Source organism: Pteropus vampyrus, unplaced genomic scaffold (assembly GCF_000151845.1).
Source record: "Pteropus vampyrus isolate Shadow unplaced genomic scaffold, Pvam_2.0 Scaffold44, whole genome shotgun sequence".
NCBI classification, from domain to species: Eukaryota; Metazoa; Chordata; class Mammalia; order Chiroptera; family Pteropodidae; genus Pteropus; species Pteropus vampyrus.
Window position 1 is genome coordinate 10021190 of NW_011888825.1, and position 19873 is coordinate 10041062.

A 19873-nucleotide genomic window follows, 5' to 3' on the forward strand; every position below is an offset into this window, starting at 1 on the left:
CCTCTCAGGAAGCGGGGCCTCCTGCCATCAAAGAAAGAGACCAGGGTGGATGAACTTGTACTAGATGATGAAGTACTACCTGTGGCACATGAGAACAAATGCTGCTGCCCAGACGCAGGGCTGGGTGCCCTGGAGTGGGGTGAGGCTGTGAAGAGGAAGAGTGGGATCAAGTGGCCACACCCAGCATGGGCTGTCCCTGAGCCCAGTTCTTACTTCCTGAGGTTCCATGAGAACCATCGCAGTGACACACTAGCTCACAGACTGAACGTTGCCTGGGCAGTGCTTTAAAAAGTGAGAAATGGTACATGAGGATTCCAGTCTTCTTATATGGGAGCCATCACTGGGGGGCCGAGTCTTAGCTGCTTGTGGCCTAAGGCCCCATCTTGCCCCTGCAGGCATGGAGATGAGGTGAAGCATCCTGCCCGTGGTAAGTGGGCCTCTGTAAATGCCAAGGGCACATTCATGAATGTTGGCTGGGCCCCTCATACTGCTCACACATTCACACTCGCACTCTGAAAGATGCATGCCTCAGTCTTCCCTCTTCACATCTGGGCCGCCTGTATAGTACATGCTCACTATCTTCCCACTGTCAAGGCAGTGTGCGAGAATGGGCTCTGCTAGGGCCAGCCTTCCGCTCTGAATTTTTAACTCCTGGCCTGTGTGTTTTGGCCTTCTCTGCCTGTCATCTCTTTACTTCTTTGCTCCAGGCCAAGATGGGTATCTCAAGGATCTTGGTGGGGCCTATGGCACCTGCTATGAATATGCTGCTATGAATATGCTGGACAAGAAAAGTCTTATTCACCAAACAAAGGGGCAAGGGACTTGGCTCTCGTGCCCCAGGGAGTGTTTTCACATTAGTAGTCTCCAGGCAGAGTCCGATGGTACAGATGAAAAGGTGAGGCTTGAAAAGGACCAATGATATGTTAGAGGTTTTATGGCTCATAGGAATAGGAAGTCTAGAGGGAGAGGGGATGGTCCTCTTTGCCCACCCCTGCCATATGGAGTGGCCCCCTTACAATGGAGGGTTGCCCTGGTCTGCCATCGGCAGGGTAGGAGTCAGTAGCCTGTCTGAGCCTAAGGCTGGGAGCTCAGGTCTCCTCTGGCAAGATGGTGGAGAGCCTGTTTCTCTGCAAGGCCTGCCCCAGGGCCGCCCCTCTGAACCCCAGGCACACACTCCCAGGGCCAGGAGGGAGGGGCAGTCCCCATAGGAGTGGTGAGGCTAGGAAAGGGCAGACGGCTGGAGAGAGCTTTCACTCTTGCCCCAGAGTGTGTTGGTACTACCGTCATTGCCTACCCACAGCCAAGAGAGGGCTTGTGCCCCACAGCTCTCAGCCTAAAGTCAGCAGACTAGGTCAGGTCTGTGCCCTGAGTCACCACCATCACCAAGCACAGGCGTTGGTAGCCACGATGCCTCATACCTGTGGCACCCCATAGTCACGACAGCACTTCAGGGGTGAGTATTTGAGCCCACTCATCAGATTGGGGCCAAAGCTGATGAGTAGTTGAGCCAGGAAGCACACCAGGCTGACGCAACCATGCTGGCCTTCCCAGGGAACTTCTCTCTGTCTCAGTGCCGAGTTCTGGTTTCCCTGCCCATCCCTAGCTCAGTAATCCAGCCTCCCTCTTCCTACTTGAACAGCTAGAAACCTAGGAGACATCCTTGATTGTGTCCTGATCTTCCTACTCAGTCCAGCAGCACAACCTGGGGTTCACACCCCGGGACCCACCCTTTCTCCCTTTCATTTCTGGCCATGCAGAAATGTCCTTACTCCACACAGCCTCACGGGGACCTTGTTAGAGTGAGAATCAAACCGAGTCATCCCTGCCTGACACCCCAACCCCTGGCTTCCCACTGCAATAAAAATAACACCCAGATTCCTCAACTGGCTTGGCCGATTCAACTTTGATCACCTCCCCAAATTCTTATGGCAGGGCCTCTGCCCCAGCTCCCCCTCCTGCCTTTCTCGGTTCTGGCTTCTTCTCTTGAGTTAGCTCTCGTTGTGCACAGTGTCCCCCAGGGAGCCCTTCTGACTACATCCTGTGTGCAGAAGCCCCAGTGTGATGACCAACCTCTGCAAAGTCCTTAGCACCCACGCTCAGTTCTTTGTATTAGCAGACTGTCAGCTCCAGGAGGGTCAGGACCGTGTTTGTCTTATAAGCCATGTTATCCCCAGGGATGAATACTGCACCTGGCTCAGCCGTGATCAGTGAGTACTTAGGCTAAATGCAGAGTGGACTGAGCCAGCACTGGGAGCCCTGCTAACACCTGACCTTGGAGAAAGGTCACAGGATGGCTGGGAGGCTCCCACACGGTTTTTAAAAACCGTTTAAAAGGTGCTCTAGACCTATAAATTAAGTCGCTTGTTCCTTACCCTGCCCTTCTCTCCTCAGGCCTTGCCCCATCTATTTTCACAGTGCCACGGTTACTGTAGATCTGATTCTCCCACCTTGCTCTCTCATGGAGAAGGGGCTGCCAGGGGTGCTGGGAAGGGAGGGCCCTGCCCCAGACAGGCTTGTACTTGTCCTACCCACTGCAGCCTCCCAGCCTCAGTGTCCTCAGGAGAAGGCCCTCTTGACAGGGCTGGCACAGGTGGGCACTGGGTGTGGCCCTTACTCCACGGTCTTCTGGCAGCAGGCACTCAGCTTCAAGGAGCTGAGGACCTTCAGGCACTGGATGAGAACAGACTTGAGTGAGACAGACAGGGCAGTGTGGTGGGCCCTCGCCTGCTGCAGACGTCCTTTTCTCCTTACTGATAATAGGTCAGGTGTTAAACACCATCCACTTGAAAGGAATAATGCTCAAGGGCACATGTACCCTCCTTCCTTCTGTCTGGCCCACACATTGCACTGGGTTATCTTTTAAATTTTTTATTCTGGTAGAATGTATATAACATAAAATGTTATTATTTTAACCGTATTTAAGTGTATGTGTGGTATCACATAGTATGTTTTTTTTTGTGTTTGACTTATTTTACTTAGCATAATATCTTCTAGGTTCATCCATGTTGTGACATTTCAGGATTTCCATTCTTTTTAAATCCTGCCATTTGCAATATAGATGAACCTTGAGGACATTATGCTAAGTGAAATAAGCAGCCACAGAAGAACAAACACTATTATGATTCTACTTATACGTGGAATCTGAAAAAGACTATTCATAGAAACAGATTGGTGGTTACCAGGGGCTGGGGGCACAGTGAGGGGTGATGGGGAAGGTGGTCAAACGGTACAAATTTCCAGTTGTAAGAGGAGTATGTCCTAGGATCTAATGAGCAGCATGGTAACTCTAGTTAACAATACTGTCTTATAAATTTGAAAGTTGCTAAGAGAGTAGATCTTAAAAATTCTCACCACATATACAAAAATGGTAACTATGTGAGGTGACCGTGCTCATTATTTCACTGTATATACATATAAAATCATCACATTGATACCTTATACAATGTTTTATATCAATAATCTGGTAAAAAAAAAAAGCACTTTGAAAAAATTATTTTAAAAGAATTTACTTCTTTTTTTAAGACTGAATAACATCCCACTGTATGTATATACCACATTTGTTTACCCATTCATCTGTCCAACACTTTGAGTTCTTACCACTTTTTGTGTGGATAGTGCTAATGTGGATAATGCTGCTATGAATATGCTGGACGAATATCTCTTTGAGTCCTTGCTTTTATTCTTTGGGATATACACCTAGAAGTGGGGTTACTGGATCATATGGTAATTCTATATTTAATTTTTGGAGGAAACTCCATACTGTTTTCCACAGTGGCTGCACCATTTTACATTCCCACCAGTAGTGTACAAGGATTCTAATTTCTCTATATCCTCGACAATAATTGTTATTTATTATTTTTTTAAATAACCTTCTGGATGAACATAAGGTGGTATCTCCTTGTGATTTTGATTTACATTTCCCTGATCAGTGTTGTTGAGCATCTTTTCATGTGCTTGTTTGCTATCTATACATGTTCCTTGGAGAAATGTCTGTTCAAGTCCTTTGCCTGCTTTTTAATCAGGTTGTTTGTTGTTGAGTTGTATACATGGTTACATTTTAAATGGTTATGTAAGTATAATATCCTTGACCTGCAAAGCTGTGCCTGGATTTGACCTTGAGCAGACCACAAGCAGGCTCTCTTGAGTCTTGGTCTCCTGTCTGTGAAATGGAGCAGGAACCCCTGAGGCTGGTCAGGAGAAGGTGCATCACCTACCAGCCCCTTACTGAGTATGTGGCACATGCACGGGGATCCAAGACTGAGCAGACCTGGCCTTGCCTTGGGAGTCAGACTTCACAGGTGCTGGCAACTCTGGCTGGGACAGAGATGGAAGGGGTCCTGGGGGCCAGCCCAGCTGGTCTAGGGGTAAAGGAAGGCAGGCCCTGCTGCAGGTGGCAGCCTGGCTTATTAGGGCACCCAAGAGAGAAGGCGCCATGGAGTGTAGCTGGAGAACGTGACTGTGGAGTGTAGGCGCAGAGGACTCATCAGACATCAATGCTGAGCAGGTCCCTACAGCTCTACTTGTAGAGCCAGGAGGAGTGGGTAAAGGAGGGACCTCTGTGCCTGGATTTGACACCTTCTCCTGTGTAGGTTGCCAGCAGGAGGCAAAAAGCTAGAGGGACCCTGGTCTCTGGTCCCTGGTCCCCTGGCTGGTGTCCCTCCTTCTTCCTCTAGGCCCTCATGGGTCCCTAGGAGACCAAGGGGACAATCTGACCTGAAGCCCAGCTCTTGATGTGTAGATATCAGCAAACTCTCTGGTTCATTCTTGAGACCTGGGCCCTTAGAAGATCCGGGAGGAGGTCAGTCCATGTCTAGCTTCTTATAGACGGTAGCCCCCAGCTCTTCCTCCTCTCCAGCTCTCTCAATGTCAGTGCTGGCCTGGCCTGCTATCTACCTTCTCTTAGTTGAACTAGCCCCTCCAAGAAATTTCTGAGAGGAGAGAAAGGATGCTCACAGGCAGGACTAGTTTTCTCTTATCACCTTTCAGATCACCAGACAGCGAATATACACCAGACCTCTCCCATCTCCTCGGGCCCACTGGTTCTTCCCTCCACCAGCCATCTGCTACCAGCCAGGCAGAGTGCCCCAGCCCAGCACCGTCCTGCACCCTGGCTGAGCTGCACTCACTGATGACAGTTGTCTCTTTCCTCTCCTCATCAGGGATGCTGGGCTTTGGGGCGGGGGGGGCGGGTAGCTTGTGAGAATCAAGACTAGCTTCTGTGTGCATTGTTTAGTAGGAGTAGAGCTGTGGTTGGGGTGGTGGGAGCAGACTTACTTCACCCCTCCTTGTTGCTCGGGAACAGGTGCACCCTGCTCATAGGCTGGCCGGATCGATGGGATGTCAGCACGCATGTGGCTTGTCTTCCTTGTGGCCATCTGTGTGCCAGTGGTTGCTTCATCCAGTGCCTGGCTGGAATTGCTCACAGGATATGGTCACTAAGGAGCAAGTGAATAGGGCAGGTGGGTGTGGGGAGGACTCAATTCTTTGTGGCTATAGGACCGAAGACTGAGGCCCTCATCTCCTAGAGCCTGCTTGCCACTCTCTGACACATGCTCATCCCTCCCCCATCCCCTGCCCTCAGCATGGTGGTTGGCTTCTTCCAAGCCAGACCCCCTTTGGAAGGATGCATTGGCAGCCAAAGTGGAGGTGCTCTGGGAGGAGGCTGGAGCCAGATGCTTGGCCTGTGGCCAGGACACAGTGGTGGTGACTATCTTTCCCTGCCTCCACCCAGGTTCCAGGATTTCAGGGGAGCAGACTGCAGACAGCCTGAAGTCACATTGTTGACCAAAAGCTCAATCTAAGTTTTAAAAATAGAACCAGAGACAATTGAATGAGTCTCTCCACTCCCGTCCCCAGTACAGAATATTTCCAAAGGAAATTGCCTGTTTATTACTTCATTCTGTTACGGAGCATTTGCCCCTCGGAGCCACTCGTCCCTCTGTTAATTTTTCATGTGGAATGGACTATGCTTTCCTGACTTATGGAGGAGCTAGAACACCACAGGTCACCTGACGAGGGCCCGCCATGCCATTCCTGCAAACCTGCCACTTGTCGTGGTCCCAGAGTACGCAGCCTGCATGCCCAAAGGGCTCCTTAACAGAACTCTGGAGGGTCTTGGCCAGGGTTCTCTGCTGAGAAGCTTGGGGTGAGTGCTTCTGGAATGCTTTGTGGGGAACCATATGACAAAGAGCTGAGGGAACTTGGAGAGGTGCTCCCTGTGGGGCCCTTTCCTCCCACTGGTGAAGGATGGAAAAGGAGCAGGTGGACCAAGGCCCAGGGTGAAGTCTAGGGCAGCCACACAGCTGCATCATTGGCCCTAGATCTGCCCTTCTTCAGGAATCCTCATCTGCTTATAGCCAGATGGTTTTTTCTATGGAGCCATCCCCGAGGGAGGCTGCTTCAGGCACAGCACATCAGAGTGAGATGCTCCCTTTAATCTGGCCCAGCTGTGTGCACTCAGCTGGGCAGTGTGCCTACTGCTTGGATGGTGCAAATGAACTCTGGCAGAGGAGCTGGAGCCAGCCCAGCACAAGTGGGAAACCGAGACTCCACCACGAGCCCCAGATCTGTTCCAATCCAGGCTCTAGTTGGGCTCTCTCAGTCCCCTAGTACTCCCCTGACTGTTGCAACAACCTGACTGGTCTCCCCACCCTATTCCTCCCACTCATGTAGAATGCATTCCAAACTCTTTACTGCAGGCCCAGAGGAAGCCACCTCTGCAGGCTTCCCCACCAGCTGTGCTATTCTTGTTTCTGGAATGTTCTCTCTGCCCACCCCCTTCCCCTGGAGAATTTCTTCCATCACATCTCAGTTCAAGCCTCACCATGGCCTTCTGGACTCCTGTCTAGTGTGCCTGTCCTGCATGGCACCCGGTGCTTCATCACTCCCATGGTGTCACCCTTGGCTCACTCTTCTGTCCTTCCCACCGTTCAGACCCATAGCTGCGTCTGGCGTGTCTCATGTTCACCAGCATGTGCACAGCAACCTGGCAGCAATTCTGCACAGGGATGTGGGAGGGGTTACTGTCACCATCATACAGAGGCAAAAACTGAGGCCCAGGGTGCCAGGTCTGTCTGAAACCGAGTCCTACTCTTCTGCCAGGAGCCCTCAGCTCTTTTATCGGCAACCATGGGTAGGCCTTGAGAACTTGAGGCAGATAGTTGTGCTGGGCTGTGGGCCCAGTAGGCCTCATTGTCCTATGTTTGGGGGCTGGGAATCAGCCTGGGTGGGGAGGAACAAGTACCAGAGCTAAACAGGCAGGCATCACCCCAGCCCTTGAGACATGGAGGTCTGAGTGTTTTCTCTCTCCCTCCCCCTCTCCCCTTAATGCAGTGGTAACCAAGGATCCAAGGGCCTGCAGGTGAGCTAGCCCTGAGTAGGGAAGTCAGCTTTGCCAGGGCCCACAGCCTCTCCCTGCCTTCCATTCCACTACCTGTTGGGAGAGATGGGGAGTGTGCCGAGGCTAGGTGCCAAAGCTGCCTGTTCCATGGGCTTAGCTGCTGGGTCTGCAGGGTAGAAGGTGTGCCTGGATCACAGGGCTGCCCTGAGGGTGAGGGCTGCTTGTTTACCAAAAAGTCATGTGAAAGCATAGAGAGGCAGGATATAGGTGGGCGGGGCATGGGCATGCTGACCTGGCACAACACTCGGTGTGCATGACCCTGAGCCAATCCCAGTGGCTCAGCTTGGAGCTGCAGGGTGACCCTGAGCCTGGGCAGCAGGAGGGCTAAGGGAGGGCAGTGGTGGGTGGAGAGCTGGGCATGTGGGCAGCTTGACCAGTGGCCAGGTGTGCCCTGACACACGTGTACTTCACCATGCAGGCTTCTGTGCAGGGTATTCTGTTTGCCATTTACCTTTCTCTGCTCTAGGAGGAGGAAGAAGAGAAGGGCAAGGGGTGCTGCTTTCCCTCTAGTTGATGAAGATATACTGTAACCCACTCTGCCTGGAGATGGTCAGGGTGCAAGGGGGAAGGAGAATCAGCCTCTGTTCTCTAAGAGCTGAAAGTAGTTGGAGGAAGGAGTTCCAGAGATTGCTGTTTTAGCTTAACATAAGAACAGTTTTACGACAATGTGAATTTATCAGTGGAATGAATGAATGAAGATGGGTTTGTTCTACTTGAAAGAGCCTGTCAAACAGATACTTTATGATGGATGCATGGATGGATGGATAAAGGATAGATTGATAAAGGATAGATGGATAGATACATGGATGGGTAGATAGAAGATAGACTAACAGACGGATGGGTGGGTGGGTGAATGGATAGGGAACTGCCTTGCTACATGGTACAAAGCGAGTGCAAGTAGTTGCCTTGCATAAGGCAGAAGATCTTGTCTCTTCTGAGTGTTACAATCTTGGAGGAATGGAAAATGTATGTTTGTGTACATGCATGCACTTGCTCCCACACACATCTTTTCCCTGGTGCGTGTCCCTCCCATCAGCACCTCCTCCTTCCTAAGGAGATAGACCCTGAACCTTGCTCCTATGCATTACCGTGATCCCAGTCTCTTTGCCCTAGCTGCACCAAGCATTCCATTCTTTAGGAGCCAACTGGAGAAACTGCATCTCCAAATCCACTAGCATAGACACCTCCTTTTGGTCAACCCACTTGCCTTTAAACAAGGCATTCCATGTGTTGGCCCAAAAACGAGCCTGCTGGGGGCATTTCAGGTGTGGAAAGAAGACATACTGGACCTCTGAGGTGCTGCCCAGGATGTGGCCAGTCCTGTGCAGGGGCAGAGTACGCCCCAGGCTTTAAGGCATTGAGTCTGCTAGGGGAGTGGTATGCCAAGACCACGGGTCACACATGTCATTTGCAGGAGCATGTGGGCACTGGGCATGCGTCTTGAATTTTCTGAGCCTTACTTTTCTTCTTTAGTACCAGTTACTAACTGGACAGGATTGGAGTTTGCAAACTGGTGGCCTATGGGCTGAATATGGCCAGCTGATATGCACAGAGTCCAAAATAATTTTCATTAATTGCCTATTTAAAAAAAAATAGGATATTTCACATACAAATCAGGATTTCTGACTTCTCTTGAAAAACTAAAAGGTCTGGCAGGCCTGGGCCCCCATTCTGGTCACTTCCCTCATGGCGGTAGGGGGCTGGTGCATCAGGGTGGCTACCCTAGGGCAGGACGGTACTCTCTAGGTGCCCCATATCCCACCTGCAGCCACTTTGTCACCTGTCTGTCCCCAACAGGCACTGAGTTTGAGACCCTTGGACTGGCTACTCTGGGGGCCACTTGGGGGATGGGTGGGAAGGGGGGACAGCTCCCTCTTCACAGCAGTGACCTCTTATCTCTCCCACCCTTTGCCTGCAGCTTCACACAGGCCATGCTGAGCCAGCCCAGGATGGACAGCCTGGATAACCCCACAGCCTACCAGGTGGGCCTTGTGCTCCTGGGAATTGGCAGCATGTTGGTGCTCTCCAGCTTCTTTGCACTGGGCTTCACTGGGACCTTCCTAGGTAAGACCCTGAGGGCTGGGGGGACCTGAACCAACCCACTCGGGGTCCAGGGAGGAGCAGAAGCTGCTTACTGGTGTCCATGCAGTGCTCAGGCAGGATCTGTAGGGAACCACAGTCTAGAAGGATACACAGGTGGGAACCTGGAGAAAGGGGAAGTCAGGAGCATTGGATCGGGCAGGTGGGGGCAGGTGGGGGCAGGTGGGGGCAGGTGGGGGCAGGTGGGAAGGAGGACAGGCCTGTAAGCAAACAGTGATCTCAAAGGCAGAATGGTGGATGGCATGCTGGAGGGAGCCAGGCAGGTTAGATGGTGCACAGGGGGCCAGTGAGGCCAGGGCTGGAGGTTGGGTGGGGCCATGTCACATGGGTCTCCAAAGGCCTTGCAGGGGACTGAGCTCCACTCCCAGGGGGGAAGGGGTCATAGAAGGGGTTGAAAAGGTCCTCTTCCAGTAAGAAGGAGGTTGGACGAGTGAGGCTGAGACCTGGGGGGTTAGGGAGGAGGTGGGGATTATGGTGTGGGCCTGACAGGGCGGGGGGCAAGCGCCACAGGAGTGAGGAGGGCACTGTGTTGGTCAGTTAAGTCCTCTGGAGACCAGGTGTGAATAGCTCTCCAGTGAGCGTCTGCTGTGGCAGTGGGCTCAGAGCCAGGAAGGGGCTGGTGGAGCCCCGCCCCCAACCCAGGGCATCGTAGAGGCAGCAAATGTTCAGGGCCTCATGGGGAGACTCACTTCGAGGGATGAGTCAGGGTGGGAGGGGAGTGGGAAAGAGCCTGAAAACACTAGCCACTGCAGCAATCCCCCCAGAAGAAATGGCCTAGAAACGCTAAGGGCCCGCCAGGCTCTGGATGTAGGGTACTATAGCCACTGCTCTGCCGTGAGTCAGCCCTAAAGTGGGTTTCTGTGCCACTGCCTCCAGGCCCCTCACCCTATTTCCTGCCTCCTGGGTAGAAGGCCTCCCACAGCCCTTCTCAGTCCCCTGCACCCTTTGTCCCCAGATAATAGATGATGCAGCTCTGCTGGCTCCTCCTGCCTTTGGCTGTCCTACTTATGCTTCGATTAAAGGTCCAAGAGATTTCTGGGGAGAGGCCCAAGACACCAATGAGCAGCATAATGCCACTTCATCCCCTCTGCCCCTGGGGATCCCATGTTCTCTGAAGTGTCTGCATGCCTATGGACTGAGTGGGCCTGCTCTGGGGTACCCCTTGACTTGGTGTGCTGTTAAACCTGCTCCCCCTCTAGCCTGGAGCTTCCTGGGAGTCACCCTGGGGGGGCCTCTCTAGGTAGTGGTGTGGCCGAGAAGTGACCCTCGGTCCTACCCTATCTTGTCCATAGGTGATTACTTCGGGATCCTCAAGGAGGCAAGAGTGACCACATTCCCATTCAACATCTTGGACAACCCCATGTACTGGGGCAGCACAGCCAACTACCTGGGCTGGGCTATCATGTGAGTAGCTGGCCTTCCTGCCCATTCTCCCTGCTGGCTGCCTCCACCAGGAAGACAACAGCCTTCTCATCATTCATGGAGCCCAAGGGCATAAGTCAGATTTTCATTCCTCTGGATCTGTGGACACAACACCTAGAATAGGGGTTGGCAAACTTTCCCTCAGGGGTCAGAGATTGAGGCTCAAGGGCCACAGGCAGGGCTCTGCCCCTGTATAGCAAGAGAGTAACCATAAGATAGTGAAAGAATGAATGTGGCCAGGTATCATCATGGACACTGAAATTTGAATTTTATACAAATTTCAGATGTCTTGAAATACTACTTTTGCTTCTTTTTTTTAAACCACTTAGAAATGTACAAACTGATCTTGGCCTGTGGACCATAGGCTGCTGACTCCTGTGCTTAGAGCTGGAGAGCCCCGAGTGAATGCTACTCCTACACAGGGGAACAACGGCAGGAGCTGCCCAGGGCCTGGATCAGATCCCTAGCAGCCTCTGGCCCTGTCAGGGGAGCTGGTCTGTGCATGTGTTCAGGTTGCAGAACTTCTCATCCCACAGAAAGAGGGAACCCCAGTGCCCTTGGGAAGGAGTGGGCCCCAGGACTGACTGCTGTCTGTCTCAGCCAGCTGTAGGCACTGACAAGTGACCCTGGGGCTCCAGCCTCACCCCAAGACAAGGAGGCCAGGCTAGGAAGTGCTGTGGGATCTGGGCTTCAAACCATGTGCCCCTACAGAGCAGTTCTCATTTGTCCATTTTCTGTATTTGGGCTTCTTCCATAGAAAGATTTTGTGTGTGTATGGAAAGTGTTCTGCTTTTATTTAACACTTGAAGACCACTTGCCTAGAATGTTACAGGTACTCACAGAGACCGGAAAGGTGGAACACAGAGGAATGACTCTCGATGGTGGAATGTCAGGAGTGACAACATTCCGTCAGATCTAATAGCACTGGGCTTTGAGTGACGAGCAGCTAGAGGAAGGCTTGCTGCCCTAGCCCCACTTCTAGACCAGACAGCCTCCTGCCCAGCCTGGGCCCTCTTGCCTGGAGCTGGGCAGTGAGATCCTGGGCTCTGTACTCTCCGACTCACCCATTCCACAGAGCATCTCCCACTGGGAATGACAGGATAAGCCCCACACAGGTCTTCTCTGCATCTTCTTGATTCCCCCATGCTGAGCCCCCTCCCTTCTCCCTGCCAGCACACATGCTGTCTCTCCCCTTTCGACCCCAGTCTGTACTTTCGAACCCATTTGAGGTATCTCCTGACTGCTCTCCCTGACTGCTCCCCAATGGGTGCCTCATTTGTGCTCAGATAGGGCCTTCCAAGGGCAGAGCCCATACATGGGTCCCTTCTGTGCCCCAGCCAGGGCCTGGTGCCCTAGAGTGAAAGGTCTCCGCTGCCCCAGGACTGTCAGGCCAGGGCTCTCAGGAACACGTGAGGGATCCTGAGGAAGCTTCAGCACCAGCAGGCCCCCTCAGGAGGACCTCAGCCTTGCAGTGGTGAGGAGAGGGCCTTGGCTGTGCTGGGAGATGGGGCCCTCAGGCCATCCTCCAACTGAGAGCTCATTAGAGACAAGCCATTACTTGGCGCTTGGAGACTCTGACTCAGCAGGGCCGCTCCTAGCCTCATGTAGCCCTGTCTTTCTCCCTCCTGGCCCCATGGATAAGGCTTACCAGTGCCCGAGCAGCCAGGAGTTTTTGAGACCATGGCACATAGGATTCCTGGGGGCAGGGCACAGGGGCCTCCAGCAGGCCTCAGACTTCCACTCTCCCAAGTCCTGTAGTCCAAGTGAGACTCTCCCTTCCCAAGGTGCACAGCTTAGTCTCTAGGACCAACCCCGCCACCACCCCAGGCTCGGGGCCAGGTCTGAGCATGTGGGTCATTCTGGACCTCAGTTTTCTCATTTGCAGAGTTGGATAATTATCTACACACAAGGTTGTTAGGATGTCAAGATCAAGGGTGCGATAGCATTTTGAAAGTGACCAAGTTTCACGTAGATGTAACGGAAAAGGGGTGCTTGCTTGGTTCACATTCCGGGATCTGGTGCCAGGACCTGACCCGGGGAGCTGGCTAACGTCAGCTGTAAGAGCCACGTCCATTCCTGGTCTCCATGGCTTCTAGTTAATTTGGTTTCCCAGGCAGAGGGTCATCAGTCTTAGGGACACTGTAGCAACAGAGCCCAGCCTCTGGACTCCATCTGAGCCAACTGGCAGCAAATTCACCCAGATGGAGGTCCAGCCTGTTGCTCTCCCACTCCATGGCTCCTGGGGTGCATGGCTCATAGGATGAGAGGCTCTGCTTGCTTTAGAAAACCACATAAGGGCCAGTGAGCAAGTCTCCAGGAGGGCAGACTTCATCTTAGCCCTAGAAGGTCTCTGTTTGACCTTGGCATCTCCATGTGATAGTAGAGCCCACAGAATGGGGGTTGGGGCATTATCAAGCACACTCAGACTTCCAGGAGCTCCCAGACAGAAAGACAGACAGTATGAGGTCCTGTCTGGGAGACAAACAGTAGGCGGTGGGGAGGGGCGGGAAGCGGGCAGAGGGGCCCTGCAGGGTACACATGTATCTTTGAGTCTCCACCCTGGGGTCCTCAGCCTAGGGCTTCTGTGAAGGAGGCAGTACTGGGGGACACAGAGCCTACCTGGGGCCCATGCTCCCTGCAGCACACTGGACTAGCAAGTCAGGACTAGGACAGTGGGAGCTCTGGTAAGCGAAAGCCAGACTCAAGAAGGGAGCTGCCTGTCTAGGCTCATTTGGCTGCAGGACCCAGTATGGCAGGGAGGGGGCCCGGTGCTGGGCCTGCCCTCTGACTGGCGGTGTGTCTTTTCCGCAGGCACGCCAGCCCCACCGGCCTGCTGCTGACCATGGTTGTGGCCCTCATCTACGTGGTCGCCATCCTCTATGAGGAGTGAGTAGGCGCTGTCACAGGCCTGGGGGCCAGGGCCACTGTCTGACATCAGGGTGACTACCAAGCTGGCCCTGCCTCTCTCAGGGCCCTTCCCATGACTAGGGCAGCTCTGATCAGGCTGGGTCAGCTAAGCCACGCCCAGTCCCCACCACAGTGGCAGACAGGAGGCTCAGAGTGGGCATGGTGGGGGTTGAGGGTTGCCACAGTAGGTGACAGAACAGCCCTGGGCCCTCCTGGTCCCATGTAGACACACTTACTCTGTTCATGATCTGCGGGGGAAGCAGAGCCTGGGGCGATGGCATCCCCCCAAGACCCACTGACTGGATCCTCTCCTCCTGCCCATGCAGGCCCTTCACCGCTGAGATCTACCGGCAGAAATCCTCCCAGTTCCACAAGAGAAGCTGACCAGACTTTGCCGAGGGCCTCCTGGCCTGCCTCCCCGAGTGCCAAGCCCTGCGAGGGGGAAACAGTGCTCGGCTGCAGCTTGGTGCCTGCCCGGCGTGGGCCATGCCAGTGCCTTGGAAACCACTGCCTTGGGGGCTCTGGACATGCTGCCGTGTGGTCACTGAGCTCCCTGCCCCACCGCCCCTACCACATTCTGACTCACCAATAAAGGCTCCCTGACCCCAGCTTCACTTCTGGGTCTCTGTCCATCCAGATGGGGAAAGAGTAGGCTTGGATCTCCAGGAGGGGCCATTCCCCCAAGGGCTCCAGGCCAGGCTGGTGCAGCCCTCCCCTTCACTGAAGCCTCATAGCCCTGAAGTGGCACCACTGCCCACGCTTGGCAGAGAAGGGACTTGCCTAGGCATTTGGGCTTCCTGTGCCACTCGTCTCACACCCTGCCCCGGCATTCTCCTCTTCTGCTTTTTCCCTTCATGGATATAGCCCAGCCCTGGGGTAGAAGGGCCATAATATTGCCCAGGGGCCCAACACCCCACATGCCAAGGGGCTCCCAGTCCCTGTGAGCTGCTCTTCAGGGAAAATGATCAGAGTGAAAAATATTCTGAAAAATTTTAAAGTGACATGAAAGTACCTGGTAGGGGTGGGAGCCCATGTTAGCTGTGGTGGTCAGGGAGGTCTTTCTGAGGAGATGATATTTGAGGTAAGACCCAAATGACCAGAGGGAGCATTGGAGAGAGAGTGCTCTAGGCAGTGGGAGTGGCAAGTGCTAAAGTCCTGAAGTGAGGACAAGCTCGGGTGCCCAAAGCGTCAGGCTCTAAAGGACTGAGCTAGCAAGGGGCAGGGAGGGGGCCCCTTGAGGGTTAGGGCCAACGGGTTGGGCCAGGTTTGAGACCCCCTGGGACATTAATGCATTTGCAGAAAGCTGGACTTTGACACTCATGTTCTCTGAACCCCATGCCACCAGGTCCAGCTCAAATGAACTGGCCTTGGAGACAGATCACATTTGTGGAGTGATCTGAGGTTTATCAGAAAAGTCCAAATGTGCGTCCTACTGCCTGACCCAGTGAGACAATGCTACAACCCTCTTTGGCCTACGAGAGACCTGTCTCTAGATGGAAATGCACGTGCCCCTGGAGGTTGGCATGTAGCAGACTATGGGAAGATGCTGTGGCTGGAGAGTCTCTAAATTTACTAGCAATACTTTAGGCTGTGGTGGGAGGGGAAGGAATGGGTGGGGCCAGACCATGGATACTTGGTATGCCCCTACACTGTGGCCCATCCTACACCGACTGTGTCCCTTGAAGACCATACAGGCTGGGGTCACCCTGTTTGGTAGCAGAGGATGTGGGGCTAAGAGAGGCTGGGTGACTTGTCTCAGGGGACATATGAACGAGTCATAACACATGGACTGGAACCCAGGTCTGTCCCACCCTGAGCCCATGCCTTCTTCTTCCTCTGGGGTGAGAAGAGTTGGAGGAGAGAGATGGGGGCTCCTGGCATTATTAGGGAGGGCTTGCTGGATGGGACCAAAGGACCTGGGCCTAGCGCCCAAGTCCCTCCCTCATTCCTCTGGCTGAACTTGACATCTCCAGTTACCTCTGATATTTTTCCTGGTCCCTCGTAGACCTCGTGTCACCATAAGGAGCAGGCTGTTCCGGACCTGTTGGTTGAGCTCCTGGCCACAGGCCCCCAGCCCTCCAAGGACACAAGATCACTTTTCCCCACATTCATGTTGGGAGACTGAGTGATTCCAGACTCCAGCTGTGCACACAGCTCTCAGGGCTTCAATCTCCTCATCTGTAAAAAGGCCATCGTAGTCATGCCTGCTTGTATATACAGCAGGCACTCAAGCAGTGATGGCTGGGCCCCCTTGTCACCCTTGGAATTCCTTGAGGCTTTCTCTTTGGTTTCTGTCTCAGCTTGAGGGGCCACAAGAGGCATCTAGTCTGATCTTATCCAATGCTTCAATCTCTGTTCCTGTTTGCACACCCCAAGGAACAGGGAGCTCACTCCTCCACGAGTATCTCTTAGCAGAAAAATGGCAGTACCTCAAGAAAATATTTACAGGCAGGCTCAGCCTCATAAATGATGTTCGTTGCCAAACACACAGAAAACAAGATTATTTGTAACCACTATAAACCTGGACAACATAAAAATGCTATGGCGGGCAGACTTGGGAGGTGGCAGAATTGAAAAGGTAGGGAGTGCACATGTCCTCACCCCCACCAAATGTGGGGCCCAGAGTGTCCGGGCCGAGGCCAGGCAGCCTGACAGTTAGGTGGGATGGCAACTTGTCTCTGCTGGCCTGTCTGTGGGGCTCACCTGTTGAAAACACTCCCACTTGGATTTAGTCGGCCTGGAGCAGGACCTGGTGAAGGAGAACAGAAAAGGTGCTTAAGTTAACAGAGCTGGGTGTTGGGCAGCTGTGAGGGGGTCATCTGTGCACAGGGGTGGGCACCTCCTTAGAGTTAGCCTCCCTCCCATGGGATGGAGCAGGGAGGGGTTCCTACTTTCAGTTCCTTTCACAATTCTTTTCTGAAACTATTTGGATATTTTAAAAACATGAACATGTATTACTTTTGTAATAAATATACTGTAACAAAATGGGTGATACAATGCAATATACATATGACTATTGTATGCTTGAAACCTATATGATTTTATTAATCAATGTCACCCTAATAAATTTAATTTAAAAAAAAAAGGTGGAAACAAGTCAGCCCAAATAAATTTAATTTAAAAAAAAAAAGGTGGAAACAAGTCACCTCTGCTCGCCTGCAGGAGTGAGGCTCCCAGCTGTACACATGGATGGGCAGGCACACAGGCTTTGGAGCATTCATCAGGGCTTAATGAACTTGGCTGACTGAGGAGAACAAGTCTTATAATCTTGCATCTGCAGGGCAGGGTGACATGCCCAGAAGGGACCAGGAATCATAGTAGTTGAGAACCCCTGCTGGGTCCTAGCCCACTGGATCTCCCTAGGGAGAGCTGGGTTCAAATCCTTGATCCTGCCACCTTCTGGCCTCTGCTCATCAAAATAGCTCTCCTAGGACTAGAGGCCATGTTGAGAATGGCTTCATGTGTGCCACCTTTACTACAGCCTTGTCACGGGCCGTCAGGAAGGAGCCATAAGCCACCTTGTTTCAGATCCTGGCTGACCAGTCTTTGTGGGAGGCAGAAGAAGGGCCCCTCATCTGGAGTGATGCAGGCCTGTGCTGTGACCAGCCTCGCTTGTACCCTCAACTGTTCCCTTTCTGCAATGAAGGCCCTGCTCCACCATCTATAGCAGCCCTGTGTTTGGGGCAGGATCGGCTTCTTACCTCAGACAGGGAGGGCAGAGGAAGGTAGTCTCAACAAGGGCAAGAATGGTGGTGTTGGGTGGACCCAGCTCAGCTGGCCTTTCAAACAACTCCTACATAAATGACAGCATGAATCAGGGCCGAGCTGGAACTATCGATATTTCTCAGGGTGGTGGCCCTTGGGTGCTCACCATGTGCTGTGTGCCCTTGAAATACCTCATCAAGCTCCTGAAAATGGGGCATCATGCCCCACAGCAGAGTCACAGGCAGAGGAAGGGGAGAGTAGGTGGTTCAAGCCCCAGCCCTGCAATTACTAGCTGTGGACCCTGGGCAAATCACTGCCACAGCTTCTCCATCTGTAACAGAGTAATAGTTCCCATCCCTCAAGGTTGCCATGATGAAGGACTTAGAATAGCACCCGGCAGAGAATAAACCCTCTCCTGGTATTCCCCTGCAGAGAGTATGAGATTTTGCTGGAATCCTGGTCATAGGCTGGATGAGATGACCTTTGAGAGGCCCGTACCAGGCAGCTGATATTCTTCAGGCTCAGTGCAAACAGCTAGGGAGTGCGGGCTGGCACCTCTGGCACTGCCCAGGGCACCCTGTCCCATGTGGGTGAGAGGGTGGCACCAGCTAAGGGCTCCCTCCCTGAATTTGTCAAATCAGACGCAGCAAAACACAGCATAGCCTTGCCTGTCACTATGAGGAGCGAAGTCTTTTTCAGAAGCTCCAGGCGGGAGCAAGCTAGCTCCAGGCTATTTCTAGGCCTTTAAGTAGCATCAGCCTACTCCTGGTTACTGATCAACCTGCTGCCCCACTCCTTTGCTCCTGATCTACATGGACTTGCTCAGTCCTGCAGCCTCATGGGTCACTTACTATTGTTGCTACTACCAGGTCCTGCCTTCTAAACTACACTTTCTCATCCACAATCACAGAACCAGAATCACCATCATCCAGAAGAGGAATAGGAGGCCAGGGGAAGGCAAGAGACTGTGCTGTCAGTCCAGGTTTTTCTCTGGCTCACTCTGGTTTAGAGACCCAGTTCCCCAACTATAAAATGGGAATATTGGCCCGAGGGACTCTCAAGGCACAAAATGATACGGAGGAGGGAGGAAGGGATGTTGGCCTAGGCCTAATCAAGGAAAGGCAAGTTTTTGGTCCTTCCGTCTCTACAGGAAAAGAATGGGGACAGCAAACAGCTTTCTGCCACGTCCCAGAGCATCTCTGGTTGGAAGAAAAGAAAAACGGAGGTCTGCAGCAGAGCGCAGGGTGGAGGATAATTCCTGCTAAGTACAGCCTGGCACCCCAAGTTCTGCGCCCCGCACCTCTCCAAACCCCAGCCTTGCAGCTCGGTCCCTACTCCAACCCTGAGTGTGGCGCCTTCCACTGCCCTCTGGCGGCCGATGCACGCGGCGCCACCAGCCTGGGGACCGGAAGGGGGCTGATGCTGTGGGTTTGTTTTTAGGATTGAAAGAGATAAGGTACGCAAAACCCTGGCACGGTGCCTAGCACCTGGTAAGCACCTGCTGTTACGCTGCTGCGATTACGGGATTACTATTGTTATTCTCTGGGAAAACTGAGGCTCGGAAAGAGTGCATGTGTGTGTGCGTGCGTGTGTGTGTTTTGAGTAGGGTCCTTGGTCGAAGTCACAGAGGATTGGAGGCACAGCGGAGACCCCGATGTCCTTGTGGCCGTTGACCCTTGTGCAATGGAAAAGCGCAGGGTCCGCGCGCTCCTAGCCCCCGCCCGCCCCTGGTCTGAGTTTCCTTACTTCGCCCAGGGAGCAGGAACCGGCAAGAGCCGGTAGCGGCCTGCGGAGGTCGCGGGAGGCAGAGGCGGGGGCCCGCCGGGCGTGACGCACTGAGGCTGGTAGGGCGCGGGGCGGGGCGGCCACACAGGCTGCATATAAAGGCGGCCACTGGGCGCTAAGAGCCAAAGCGAGCGAGTTTGTCTGAGAGCCGAAGTCTCCAGCCAAAGCTAATCCCGAACCCAGCCGCAGTCCGAGACCCAGCTGGAGTCGGAGCAGAACCTCCCGGCCACTCCCGTGCCGCCTGGCTACTCTCTGAACTTCTCTCGGCCCCGTGCCCGCCTCCGCGGTCCTTAGCCCAATGAAACTGGCTGCGATGATCAAGAAGATGTGTCCGAGCGACTCGGAGCTGAGCATACCCGCCAAGAATTGCTACCGCATGGTCATCCTCGGCTCGTCTAAGGTGGGCAAGACGGCCATCGTGTCGCGCTTCCTCACGGGCCGCTTCGAGGACACCTACACGCCCACTATCGAGGACTTCCACCGCAAGTTTTACTCTATCCGCGGCGAGGTCTACCAGCTCGACATCCTCGACACGTCCGGCAACCACCCGTTCCC

The 19873-nt window shown here is 53.4% G+C and overlaps 2 protein-coding genes across 2 annotated transcripts in view; both read left to right on the top strand.

The window, feature by feature from the left end:
• The first annotated feature begins 863 nt into the window (after positions 1-863).
• Positions 864-14442, top strand: LOC105291335 (phosphatidylethanolamine N-methyltransferase). Its single transcript, XM_023530020.1, has 5 exons — positions 864-895; positions 9318-9463; positions 10792-10903; positions 13733-13807; positions 14155-14442. Exons 1-5 carry the CDS (start codon positions 879-881, stop codon positions 14210-14212), a joined length of 408 nt encoding a protein of 135 aa, XP_023385788.1. The 5' UTR covers positions 864-878; the 3' UTR covers positions 14213-14442.
• A 5174-nt stretch (positions 14443-19616) lies between these two features.
• RASD1 (ras related dexamethasone induced 1) overlaps positions 19617-19873 on the top strand; it is a 3212-nt gene continuing 2955 nt past the window's right edge. Inside the window, exon 1 of the mRNA XM_023529932.1 lies at positions 19617-19867. Coding sequence (XP_023385700.1) covers positions 19617-19867 — 251 coding nt within the window. The remainder of the gene's footprint in view (positions 19868-19873) is intronic.

What these genes read in the sequence shown, in the direction of transcription:
- LOC105291335 (XM_023530020.1), top strand. An exon ending in CTTCACTGGGACCTTCCTAG is followed by an intron (nt 9,464 to 10,791) that starts GTAAGACCCTGA and finishes TCTTGTCCATAG; the next exon opens with GTGATTACTTCGGGATCCTC. An exon ending in TACCTGGGCTGGGCTATCAT is followed by an intron (nt 10,904 to 13,732) that starts GTGAGTAGCTGG and finishes TCTTTTCCGCAG; the next exon opens with GCACGCCAGCCCCACCGGCC.